This window comes from Eriocheir sinensis, chromosome 62 (genome assembly GCF_024679095.1).
Source record: "Eriocheir sinensis breed Jianghai 21 chromosome 62, ASM2467909v1, whole genome shotgun sequence".
Classification (NCBI taxonomy): Eukaryota; Metazoa; Arthropoda; class Malacostraca; order Decapoda; family Varunidae; genus Eriocheir; species Eriocheir sinensis.
In genome coordinates this window covers 8,393,444-8,407,205 of record NC_066570.1, presented here as the reverse complement: position 1 = coordinate 8,407,205, position 13,762 = coordinate 8,393,444, and the positions used below count along the sequence as shown (strand labels likewise).

Here is a 13,762-nt window from a genome sequence, read left to right as displayed (position 1 = left end):
TTATTCACATCAAGAAGAGCACTAGCAAATTGCCATAGCTGGGCACGATAACAGAAAACCTTATTCCTGATAGCCGATAACTGATAATGGAAAACCTTATCGGCGATAACCGATATTCGTTAACTGGAGACACAGATATAGGCGATAACTGATACTCGATATAAATCCACAATTCTGATACTAGCTAGCGATAAGTCCAATAGGCGAAAGCGATACTATATTGATATTTCAAATAAAAAAGATTCAAACTTTCATTATCTGTATTTTAGAAAACCTACAAAACCTGAAAACCACACGTTGACACATACATATGGATGGTAATATTAGAAACACCTGAACTGGTGTTGTGTTATTAGGCGTCCCCACCGTCAAATGTTTACAAACACTGGTTTCTCATGAACTGCGCATGTTCAGACCAGTAAGCGTAGCCCTGTACAGTCTCACAAAGCTTTTTAACACATTAAGAGTTGCTGGAAGGCTGAATCAGACATACAGTACCACCATCCTCGCTGTTTCAAGAACGACACTCTGTACATATAAATACAACTCGTACGGAGTGTCGTTCTAGAAACAGCGGGGCAGGTGGTAGTGGTACTGCATGTCTGATTCAGCCTTCCAGCAACACTTAATTACGGTTAAAAAGCTTTGTGAGACTGTACAGGTCTACGCTTGCTGGTCTGAGCATGCGCAGTTCACGAGAGACCAGTGTTTGTAAACAAAAGCGCCAGCTTCTAACAGTGGGGACGCCAAATAACACAACACCGGTTCAGGCATTTTTAGTATTATCATCCATAGGTACGTGTCAATGTGTGATTTTCAGGTTTTATAAGTTTTCTAAAATACAGATAATGAAAGTTTGAATTCAACTATGTTTTTTTTTTTTTTTAATATATACAATATAGTACCGCTTTCGCCTATCGGACTTATCGCTAGCTAGTATCTGAATTGTGGATTTATATCGGTTATCGCCTATATTTGTGTCTCCAGGTAACGAATATCGGTTAACACCGATAAGGTTTTCCATTATCAGTTATCAGTTATCGGGAATAAGGTTTTCTGTTATCGTGCCCAGCTATGGCAATTTCCCACTTGCTAGTGCTCTTCTTGATGTGAATAAAACCCACATTTGCAGACAAAAAATGCATATTTACCAAACAGTTTGGGTGGACACTACCACCATCTTCAGTGGTAAGAAGCAGGAGAGGAAGTGAGGAAAGTCAGTACAGATCACACACACACACACAAATTAGATGGTGAGAAATGGAGGGAAGGGTCAAGGAACAGCAAGCTGAAACTTGAAGAGGCGCCTTCCTCCCTCCCTCTCTCTCTCTCTCACACACACACACACACACACAGCCACTGCATACTCTAACCTTGGTCTAATCGATGTTATTATTTTCTTCATCGTGTCCCCATCTAAGTAGTGAAATGTCACACTAATATTTTGCAGCAAACTGTATGTTTCTCCAAATATCTTATTTATGTGCTTCTCAGTCGTCAGTATACTGTATTTCCCACCATATAAGATGCACCTATAATTTGGCAAGATATATTTAGAAAAAATATAAAAACTCCACATTTTCACCGAACTTGATGTGTATGTAGTATTACATTCAGCCACCTTATTTACAATATTATGAATATGATACTGTATGTTGCTCTGTGTTCAAAGTGTTCCACTGTTGGTTGAAGAATTACAGTGCTCTTGCCCCGAGAAACTGTGACTTTGAAATGGCAAACAAAAGGGTTGGTGGGTAGATTCACTCACTGCGCAGTATGCAGGCGGTAACTTTCACCGAGCTACTGAGGGAACTAATCACACGGGGATGCTACATTCGATGGGCAAGCAATTGGTCTTAATCTTGACTCTCAGGGACCGTTTACCTACTTTCAAGCAGAAATAGATGTTGATTAATTTTTTCAATCATATGTTTTAATATAGTTATTTTTACAATGAGAAACAAATGCATTTACAATACACACTTTAGTCATTCACGGATAAACGTTCTTTCAAACATGTATCACAGAAAACGTCACCTGACCGGGCCGCTGCACAGCAGAAATACCTCCAGACTAATCTGCCCAAGTCCACCCAACGATTGCCGAACAGTCATGTCAAGCAGCACCCTGCTCCATCGATTTTGTTCCCGTGTAATAGCCGTTTTAACCATCACCACCAAGGTACCCTGGTGACTGGTGCGCCGCGGGGGTGTTGTGTTTCATGTTGACGCCGCGCCTCGGCTCCCGTGTGTGGCACCTCTTCTTGTGACCTGAATGGTCATGTTGTCCTCCTCTCTTCTGACTATTCACACTTTCCTTTTCTATTGCATCACACTATTCATTATTTAAACCAATCAAAATTTGTACCTTCGGCGTATACCGTGCAGGGGTAACTTTTTGGCACTTTGAGTGAAAAAAAGTGCGCGTTACACACCGCAAAATACAGTATATTTCATTCTGGGGACATCTGGGATCTACCAGTAACAATAACCTCTAGGCCTACCAAAACCTAACTATCGGCATATAAGACGCAGGGTGATTTTTAATTTTTTTTTTATGTGCGTCTTATATGGCGGGAAATACGGTATCTTGTATTATAATTCCTAAGTCTTTTTCTTCATTCACTGTGTTATATATATTTATAGTGTGTATAGTAATAAGTACGTTTGTAGTACCTCCGTGGAGCAATGGTCAACATATGACTCCTCGGGCCCAGGTTCGAATCCAGGCCCAGGCAGCCAGCATGCAGCTCACCCAGCTGTCCATCCTCCCTTTCAGACTGATAAATAAATGGGTACCTGGGGAAGGTGAACTGTGGCAATCACAGATTTCACACTGGCTTGTGTCCTGAGGTAATTGGTTCATACCTACCACAGGCTCAAGGACCAAAGGTACGGAAATGAGCACAGCAGCCAAACAAAGTTATAGTGTATGCACCCACCTTTACCTTGCCTTTACAGTATAATTGATCAATGATGCTAATTATGATATTTCATGTTGCTTTCTGGTAATGGAAATTTTTTATTAGGAATAGTTTGTGTAAAATCGCTCTCTGTTTTTTGGCACATCTAGAGGCTTTTTGGGGAAGTGCACCAAACATTCGCAGAGATTCACTATTCGTCGGGATCCATAACCCCTAACCACCCCAAAATAACAGAGGACAGAGCATGTTCGTTCTATAGTCCTTTTTTTTTTTTTTTTTTTTTTTTTTTTTTTTTTTTTTATCGAGGCAAAAATACACTTGCCTGCAGAGGTACTCTTCCACAGAAAATTTCCTGGTACTATACTATACTGGAAAAAGGGCATCTCTTCTGGCGAGTGCATTTTCACCTCAATAAAAAAATATAATAAAAAAAAAAAAAGGGATTAAAGCACAAACATACATCTGTTCCCCATTATTCGCGGGAGCTAGGGGCCACAGCACCCGTGAACATTGAATTTCCATGAATGATTGGCGTTCTCTCCACAAGCCTGGGGAAAAAAAAAGTCCGTTTGCTTAGAGGCCTAGAGGCTTTTTTGGGGGGCATGCCAAACATTCATGGAAATTTTCTATTTGCAGGGGTCTGTGTCCCTTAACCCTGCAAATAAAATACGGGGAACAGATGTATATTTGTTCTATTGTCCACTTTTTTTATCGAAGTGGTAATGCACTTTCCAGAGGAAGTGCCCTTTTTCCAGGATCTATACTATAGTAGCAGGAAACTTTCCATGGAGAAATGGTACCTCTGCAGGTGTGAATTTTTGCTTTGACTAAAAAATGAACGTACATCTGTACCCAGTTATTTGGGAGGAGTGTAGGGGACATAGGTCCCTGCGAATAGTGAATTTCCACAAATGTTTTTAGTCCACTCCCCAAAAAAAGCCTCTAGACACGCCAAAAAACACCAAGAGCGATTTTACACAAACTATTCCTAATAAAAAAATTCCATTACCTGAAAGCAGCATAAAATATCATAATCTGAGAACAATTTTACAAAAACTATACCTAATAAAAACATTTGCCTGTCCCATTATGGGCTGGGGTTGACCAGCATCAAGAAGCATCAATAAGTAGTGCAACATTTGGTGTTCAAGATGTTTGCTAAAATTTTTAGTCTTATATTGATGGAAAAAGTGGACCAGTTAATTTCACATTTTGTATGTTATATCGAGGCTCGTGTGCATTTAATAGAACAGTACAATAGATGTTTATTAATTGAAGCTCCATTGATTCAAAGATCTCTCATCTGAAATCTTTAAGGCAAGGAAGTAAAAAAAAAAAAAAATTAAAATTAAATAATCAAAATTCTTGAAGGGAATACCCTTCAAGAATTCAGACATGTGTTTTTCACATTATAATTTCCTTCTCTCAAGAATTAAACAATTGAAAATACCAATCCAGTAGACATTGAATTAACAAAGTTTTACTTGAGCACAGAAAGTTTGGGACACTTCTGCCATGGCCATCTCCTTGATGGAAGTTACCATGAGGGAACAGGGCATCAGCGATTAGACAGACAGAATCTTATAGTAGACTTTTACAAGAAATAAGAGTTGTAGACCTTACATTTATATATTCAATTTCCTCCTCAGTGATTGTAGCCCTGCGGTACTTCAGAGGGACCTCCCACTCTTCCAGGACTCGGGGGGCTTGGGTGACGGCTGCTGCTCCTGATGGTGAGGGTCCAGCCATACCACCTGGTGCACCGCCACCTCGGACTGGAACAAATATACACCTTACACAAGAGCCTCAGTATTACCCAAGTAGACAAGAAGTTTTATTGTCACATTCTTCAAGATATTTCTCAAGTTCAATTAAGTGAAATTTCAGCAATGATGTCCATTGTAGAATTTGAAAAAGAGTACTTCAGCAGTAAGATGGAATGCTTGGATACTTAAACTTGCCAGTTATGTGCAGAAATAAAAAAAATTAATGACTTTACAGAGAAAAAAGTAATCAATCTCACCCAGCTCCATGGGGCTGCCTTTCCGAAATTTAATCATTGGGATGTGTGGCTTCACCATCTGTTGGAAGCAATAATTAATTACTGTTGTGCTTGTTTGGAATAGCTGATCAGTAATCACAGCAAAATAGTCCTGTAAAATAAGATGAAAAGGCAGCAAACCGCAGAATTTTTTTTATATAATTTTGCAGAGAGTAACAAAAAATGTAAATAGGTCCCTTCCATCCAACCTGAGGAACTCCCCTTTTGGGGGTAAAATAATTCCTTCACTGGGACTTTTTTTATTTACTATATTTTCCATTTGTTCTTTAAAAAGGTGCATGAAACAAGAAAGATATAAAAAGGTGAAAACATAAGAAATAAAATTTTACACAAAATTGATATGCTTTATTGCCCTAAATATTATGAGTCAAACATTAAAGACAAATTTGACCATAACTCAAAAATTTCCATCTTATGAAATAACAAATACCAGATTTTCTGGCATATAAGACATTCCCCCATGAAAAAAAAAAAAATCAGAACATCACTGCAAAGTAAGGGTCAAGGGTTGCTTGGAAATGGTTACAAAGACCAAACACTCAGAAGCAGAGGAGTAATGCTGGGATCACACATCTGCGATTTTGCCTCCGCGACTAACTGCGATACTGAAAATGTTATAGTCTCAGCTCGGTCGCCACCTGAGAAGCGCGATTTGTTGCGACAAGAAAGATCTCGTGATCTATTACGTGTGCTCAATCTCCATTCGGTTAGTCATAGACCTCTGCAATCATTGCAGGCGAAGTGACGAAAGATCGGGTGCATATCGCAGCTTACTGCAATTATCGCAAACTCATGCAGGGATTCGTCGTGAGCACATCGTGAGCACTTGCAACGTATGCACGATTATTGCAATGGATAAAGAATGCTGTTCGACTGGCTCTCGTTTCTAATTCGACTTTGCACCGTAGTAGATTGCGATTTCACCATTTTTTTCACATTTTCAGTATCACAGTAAGTTGCAGAGGCAAAACCGCAGATGTGTGATCCCAGCATAAAGAATAGGAAATGGAGTTCAATGAAAAGAAGTGTCACACAATGAAAATGAGCAAGAGTAAAAACAGACCATGTGGAGTGCATAAGATGGGCGACAATCATCGACACAGTGAAGGAAGAAAAAGACTTAGGAATCATAATACAAGATACACTGACACCTGAGAAGCACATAAATAATATATTCATTTCACTACTTGGATGGGGACATGATGAAGAAAATAATAACAACATTGATTAGACCAAGGTTAGAGTATGCAGCAGTTGTCTGGTCACCTCACAAGAAAAAGGGCATAAGGAAACTTGAAAGGATTCAAAAGATTACAACTACCAGGACTATCAAGTCTGTCATACGAGACTAGATTGGGGGAACTGGGCCTACCAACACTTGAGGAAAGAAGAGAAAGAGGAGACCTGAAAGCATTGTACAGGAATAAAAGTGGAATGGATGTGTTGGATAGAAATTATTTAATTGAGATGGAAGGTAGGAGGCAACTAAGAGGACATACTAAGAAACTGAGAAAAAGGATTTGTTTAAGAGACAAGGAAGTACAGTTTTCCATACAGGAGTGGACTAAACAAAGACACTGATGAAGCAGGCAGTGTCCATAAAATGAAGGAAAAGCTGGACAAATATAGATTGGGAGACGGAACTGACCGAGCTTGAGCTCAGGCCCTGTATACTACAAATAGGTAAAAAGTATGAGGTGCGTCATGCGCATTACAGTGCTCTTCCGCACGTTATTGTGCTTAATCCGCATTTTCAGCACTTGTTTCTGTCTATTTCTCTTTTGTTTTGTTTGACTGACCATCTCTCCCTGTTCTGGCACTCCCTCTCAGCACACTCAATCCTGCTACTTCCAACTCTCTCACCCTACTAATCCACAAGACAGGTGGTCTTCCCCTGACACCCCCTCCCTCAATCCTTCTCTCATACACTCTCTTCACGAATTTATTCTCCCCCATTCTCATCACGTCCCCAAATCATAACACACCACGCTTCACCCACTCCACCACTCTACATTCCACTCTTTTCGCTGTCGCACCCATACCAAACCGCTCATACACGCTTTCATTACTTTCTCCATCACAACCTTATTCTTATATAACTCATTTCCACTGCACATATTCTCAATTGCTATGCTGCATTTCATGTCCACGTCTCTGATGCATATGACAGAGTTGACAGGATAATACTGTTCCTTATTCCTCTCTTTACCTCCATGCTCACACTTCTTCCTTTCATAACTCTCTCCAATGCACCCACCACCTGTCTGCCCTTCACTGCTCTTTCCCTCACCTCACCTTCCATACTTCCATGCTTACATAAAATTGTCCCTAAATATTTAAACTCAGTCACCTCCTCCATTCTCTCCTCCCCTAATCTTATCCTACACTTCGTTGTACCCTCTGCTCTAACTCTGTACGGCTTTGAAAAATGACATTTTCAGACATAAAATGTATTTTTTCACCTACCTGCTTCTTATATTAGCATTTACAATGTTCCCCTACTATCCAGCCATCTAATCCCACATCCAAAAGAATTTCCCTTGGCAACTTCTGGCAACTCATGGCAACCCTGCCTTCCTCCGCTGTGACTCGTCACTCTTTCTTGAAACAATGGTAAGTGGCAGAGAGGATGGGTGGGTTATGTATAAAAGAAGTAGGTAAGTGAAAAAATACATTTTATGTCTGGAAAATGTAATTTGTTTCACATAAAACCTGCTTCTTATATTAGCAGATTCCCACATTATAGGAGGCAGGTCATGCCGTACGTGTGGAATACTACAAAGGGTGAATGGTGCACATTATAAACTCTGCTTAGTCCCACCTATATTTAAGATCCAGAGACATGCGATTTTCAAAGAAACTGTGTCCCAGCTTCAGGTAGGGATTTCTGATCTCCGGGATGTAGCCGATGAACCTTGAGTACAGGTACCCACTGAACTTCCATTGGGAGTTTCCCTGTTACCGAAGATCTGGTGTCCAGGGGCATGGGTTGAGGAATGCAGAGCTACGAAAACCCCTTATGACACCAACTAATGAAATCCCGAAATATGAGGCACGTGCTGCCTTGAGGGATGGTCATACTGATGGGGGGATCAGCCTACAAAGTCACACAACCACCACGCTACGACACGGTTTAACCGAGCCAAACCATACTCGGATACTCCACATTACACCCAGCCATATCACAGTCACACCACAAATCACACTTAGATTAAGGCCATCTTACATCGTGACAATACATCGCCACTATAGTAAATTGTTTCACACAACAACACTTCCTACACATGAAAAACAAGTGTTTTCTATTTCATCAACGTTTTCCATTAAGAAAGTCAGGGCTCAATCTTATACTTGCCAATGCCACACAGTTTGCAATAATAATTACTGAAATCGACACAGCATTCTGAAATTAATATATCAGTAAAGACAGTAGCCACAAAGGGACCAACCTGCCAAAAAGCAAAAACACCAATCTCCAGTTCACCGTGTGGTACGTGCCCGACCACACCTGGCACCTCTCTCCCTGTCCAGTACGCGTACAGTACACGTCAGTGGGCAGCCAAGCCCCTAACCCTAAAGACCCATGGGGAGCGTGTACCCCCTGACAGACCCTTGGCGTACCTCCTGGGGAATGTGTACTCCAGGTCGAAAACCCCTGGTCTAAGTGATAACACAAACACACAGGAAACAACACTACTTTTCTTCTCTCTAACTTATAAGTATAATTTATACTAATATATATTAGGGTAATTACTAACCACACCAGGGTGCCCCGCTAAGCACAAGGTGAGACTGAGGAACTGAGGAGTGCTGAGTGACCGGTAGTCAAGCCTCACCCGTTCATTTCCTGTACAGTACAAGTTAAAAACCTGTATCAACAGGACCTAAACAAGTGTGTATCCTTTAGATAACACTTCAAACTTTTTATTTTACACTTGGGTACTTTTCAATTGCAGATTTAAGTTGATTTACATATAAATATGAAGAATAAACAAAAAATAACAAAACCCAAAAAAGACCCCCCCAAAACTTTTTTTAACGGGTTTTTTCCAACCCTGCATAGACGCAACTTAAAGCCACGTCAGATTGTTCTCTTAAGCCCTTACACAACCATAAGGAAGGCAGACTCTGCCGCTGCCGGAGTTGAGCCATCACTTTGGCTACAATTTTGAAAATGGCACTTTGTAAAGTATACCATAAAAAGGTACTTATTATGAAAAAATAAACTTAACAACTAACCAAACTTAAGATCAATCTAACTAGATCTAACATCACATTCTAATAGGGAGGGAGCCTTGCACCCTTTCGACACCCCATTAAGACATTTAAATGGGAGTAGTTATAAAGAAAGATGAAAAGTATGACAGGATATGTCAGATAAAAATTAGTAGTGTCAAACTCCACACTACAACAAGTATAAAACTAGATAAATACCAAAACGAAGGAGGAGAAACAACTTTGTGTAATGGGCGGAGATGTGTGCCATATGCATCAGATTAAATGTGTAGTTTAGTTTCGTCACCTCAAGCTACCATATACGCCTTCATTTTAAGGTTAAAGGCAAACACTGTTAGAAACTTACCTAACCTGTGTCCAGCAAAACAGACCATGCCAGCATCACCAATGCATAGGAGACAGTCAGGGCTGCAGCTATGCTTCAGGATGCAACGGTTGTAAGGTTAGTTTTTTTTTTTATGTTCTGCCTATGGCGCTGGTAAACTTTCTTAGTGGAGCCTGATGGTTTGCCCCAGCCTGTTATGGCACAGGCAATTGTCTATAGAGGCACCATCTTGCTTGCCTAATGTTGTCCTCCACAGCTTATCTTTGATCCTCATTTTAGAGAAAAAATCTATGGCCCAGGTGGTCTTCAGGACAGTATGTGGGTCATCTTAGACCACTCACCAGTAGCTGAAAAATCCCAGCTTGTGGTGGCAGGTGGGACACAAACTTTCGTCCTCCTGGACGACACACCCGCACACTAACCACTCAGCCACTGCCTCCCATGCTTAGGTTAGGTTATTTTAGGTTAGTTTCTAACCATGTGCAAGTTTTTATTGTGGTTAAAGGGCATATATTTTTTATCTTTAGCCAAAATATGAAGGTGTAATAGGTATTTAACCCTTTCATTGCTAAACACTCGCAGCGAGCGTAAAGGTGCTATCACACGGACATTTTCTGGTGTCTTTTATTAGCATCTAGCCACCGGTACCGGTGGCAAGGAGCGCTCTTCCTATCACACGCGCAACAGATGTTTTCGGCCTCAGCACAGTTCAAAACAAGCAGGATGGGCCGTGACCGCAGGAGACGCCTTGCCCGAATTGGACTTAATTTGTGCATCGTGGCTCATATTCAAAGAAAAGAGCTCTCTTCATATCTCTTCTCTTCATATTCTCTTCTTATTCAAATTCATATTATTATTCATATTCATTCTTATTCATATTCACATTCATATTCATATTCCACATTCTTATTCATATTCTTATATCTTATTCATATTCATATTCTCTTCATTTTTCTCTCCATATTTCTCTTGGAATAGTTTTCATTCCTGGTGTCCCACAGACACTTAATTGTTTTCCCTATAGAGCTATCAGAGGGTGGCAAGAACATCTTTGGACCAAATAATTTGCTCCATGGCAAGACAATGCCCACACAACAGCTAAGAGAATGTAAACAAAGACACCAGTACTGGCTTCAAGATGACAATCATTGGCGTCTCGTGATTGGCAGCGTCTAGCCACCAGTACTGGTGGCAAGATGCTTGTACTGGCGGCAAGATACCAGTAAAGTTGCCCGTGTCATACCACCTTTAGGCGTATTTGCTGGTGGTGCTAAACGCTCACTGCCAGCCCCAGCCGCACTCAAATCTCCCGCATATGAGTGTTTCAACAATATTTCTCACAACACAGGATTGCCAATTGAGTGGTTTCTCCACTAAATTTGGTGGAAAAACATATCAGCCCAGCGCGGAAAATCTACGGACGAGTGACTGGTGGATGTTCTTGCCCAATATAGTGGCATTTTTGCATAGCTTCACCTATCACCTGACTGATTCTTTGACCAAATAGTTGTAAATATTGCAGTTGGCAATACTCCCTTGCCAGAACCTCAAGGAGAGATGTCCGCAGTTCCCTCAAAATGGCTGATCATCACGCACGCACTGACATAAGTGTTCATATTCAACACTCCCTGAATATGCATGTACGTTCGCAAGAGAGGCATACAAAACTGACTCCTATAGATCTGGGCCTCCTCTTTCCAATGGTGTTTTTAGTTTTAGGCTGTGATGAATAGTTTTTGAGATACAGAGGTTAAAAGAGACCCCCCATTGGGCTGCCCGACTGCGCCTGAGGGAATAGTCACGTCTCGCACCACGCGTAAAGAAAGGGTTAAAGGTGGTGGAGCTAAACTATACATTTACCACATTACTGGTAGACAAAATATATATAACACTGCAGCAAAACTAGAAAAGTAAGGCAATATATGAGACCTTGGTATGGAACAGATTGGAATATGGAAACAAACAAAGTCTCCTCTGCTGCCATTGACAACAACAGTGCAATGCAAAACATATCACACATATTAACTGTAAACAATTGAACTTAAAAAATATAACGGCTAATATGGAAATACACAGCCATCTTGGACGAGGTTAATACAGATACTGTATCTTATTTCAATTCTCTGAATGCAGTGCAATAATTACTAGCTTCTGGAAAACTAAAGAAACTTCAACGTATTGATGTATAAAGTTTATGAACACAATCTAGCAAATCATATGGAGAATAAGATGAAGGTAGCCTTCTCTGCAACCATTGAGAACAATGGCACAGCATGAAGCATATCACACATATTCATCATGAACCATTAAAATTAAGGTAAAGATTCGTTTTAGTACCGTGCCAGCATCTCATTATCTACTTGATGAAACATCAGTATCTCTTCATATATCTTTTCTACAAACCTTCAACAGTCATGGAAATGCTTTGAAAATCCAATTCAAGGACTTTTTTTTTTTTACTCTTGAAAATCGGGAATAATGTTTACGAAAGCGCGTCGCCTCCTCTGGCGGTGGCCACGCTGACACTGCAGCCGCCACAGCTGCAAAATAGCTCGCAGAGGGTTTAGGGTCGGGGAGCATATTCAAACAGAAATTGTGGAGATTCACTACGCACCTCCAAAATACGATATTACGCCTCCATATTATACTTAAGGGACGAAATACATGTCCCTTAACCATAATATGAAGGCGGAAAAACTTAAAAGTAAAGAAAAATTGGTAAAGGTAGTGAAAAGGCATATTATACATACGCACGCTGTTTTGGTGTCGGTTAACGGTTAGCGATGGTACGCTAGGTTGGCGATAGTATGTTTAGTTAGCCATTAGCCCATGCATGTGAGACCAGGTCCACCACACGTGGTTATTATTTTTTATTCTTTTAGAACACGCACCTTTACCCAATACTATAACCGGCCCAAACCTTCACAAAACCCTTTGGGTAAAGGTGAGTGTTCTAAAAAAAAAATAAATAAATAAATAACCACGCGTGGTGGACCTGGTCTCACATGCATGGGTTAATCGCTAACTAAACGTACCATCGCTAACCTAGCGTACCATCGTTAACCGGATCATTGGCAACACTGCCACTGCCGCCGACGCCAGCAAAAACAGCGTACGTATGTATATATAATATGCCTTTTCACTACCTTTACCACTTTATCTTTACTTTTAAGTTTTTCCGCCTTCATATTATGGTTAAGGGACATGTATTTCGTCCCTTAAGAATAATATGGTGGCGTGATATCGTATTTTGGAGGCGCAGAGTGAATCTTAACAATTACCATTCAAACTACTCCAACCGAACTTTACGACCTACTAACGGAGGGGCTGCGCCCCCCTCAACCCCCCCCCCTTCTAACCAGGGGGGCTATGCCCCCCCCGGTACCCCTCCAATGTATATGTGATTTATTTCTTGCAACATTGGCTGCACCGTCGCCACGGCCGCTGCCAGAGGAAGCAATGCGCTTTCATAAACATTATTCCCTATTTTCAAGAGTAAAAAAAAGTCCTTGAATTGGAATTTCAAAGTGTTTCCATGACTGTTGAAGGTTTGTAGAAAAGATATATGAAGGGCTACTGATGTTTCATAAGGTAGGTAATGAGATGCTGGCACGGTACTAAAACGAATCTTAACCAAAATCAACAAATCTGACATAACTAAATCTAACCTATATTAATGTCTTAGTCTAATCTACCCCAACCTGACCTGACCTCCCCACTGCCAAAATATAATGTGCTAGGCTATGCTCACAAACTGTATACATAATTATTTTGATGTTTCTTTAAGGTTTCCAGCAGCTATTACTGATCTGCACTCAGAAAAGTAACATATAATACAACAACAGTATTACCCTCTTGCAAGGTGGCTCCCCTTACTTCCATATTAACCTTCCCGTGGTCTGTGCACCTGACATTAAAACAGCTACATGAACACTGTGTTGGTGAGGGAGGCAAGGCTATAGCTGCCCTGCTGGTGATGACACTGGGGTCAACGCAACTCTCAACATGAAGGAGCAGAAAACAGTCACCTCTTTAAAAATAGACCAATCAGGTTTGCCAAATAACACCCCAAGACTGCCTATGTAATACTTATGTGAGTGTTGTTATTCCCACTCACCCGCAACGCAGCCCTCGCCGCCTCCATCCTTGCTACCTAGCCGACCAGCTGATCAGCGTTGCCAGATTATCGTATTCACCACATTATATTTATCATTTT

General features: G+C 40.8%; 2 protein-coding genes across 3 annotated transcripts in view; one reads left to right on the top strand and one right to left on the bottom strand.

Moving 5' to 3' along the window:
* The window catches only part of LOC126986745 (RAB6A-GEF complex partner protein 2-like), a 23,052-nt gene extending 18,331 nt beyond the window's left edge, over positions 1–4,721 (top strand). For both annotated transcript variants that reach the window (XM_050843122.1, XM_050843121.1), the window contains exon 10: positions 4,573–4,721. The gene's annotated coding sequence lies outside the window, so the exon portion shown is untranslated. The remainder of the gene's footprint in view (positions 1–4,572) is intronic.
* The window catches only part of LOC126986746 (alpha-ketoglutarate dehydrogenase component 4-like), a 14,744-nt gene extending 982 nt beyond the window's left edge, over positions 1–13,762 (bottom strand). Inside the window, exons 1-3 of the mRNA XM_050843123.1 lie at positions 13,664–13,762; positions 4,947–5,004; positions 4,547–4,698 (exon numbers count right to left, since the gene is read on the bottom strand). Coding sequence (XP_050699080.1) covers positions 4,547–4,698; positions 4,947–5,004; positions 13,664–13,690 — 237 coding nt within the window. The 5' untranslated portion in view covers positions 13,691–13,762. The remainder of the gene's footprint in view (positions 1–4,546; positions 4,699–4,946; positions 5,005–13,663) is intronic.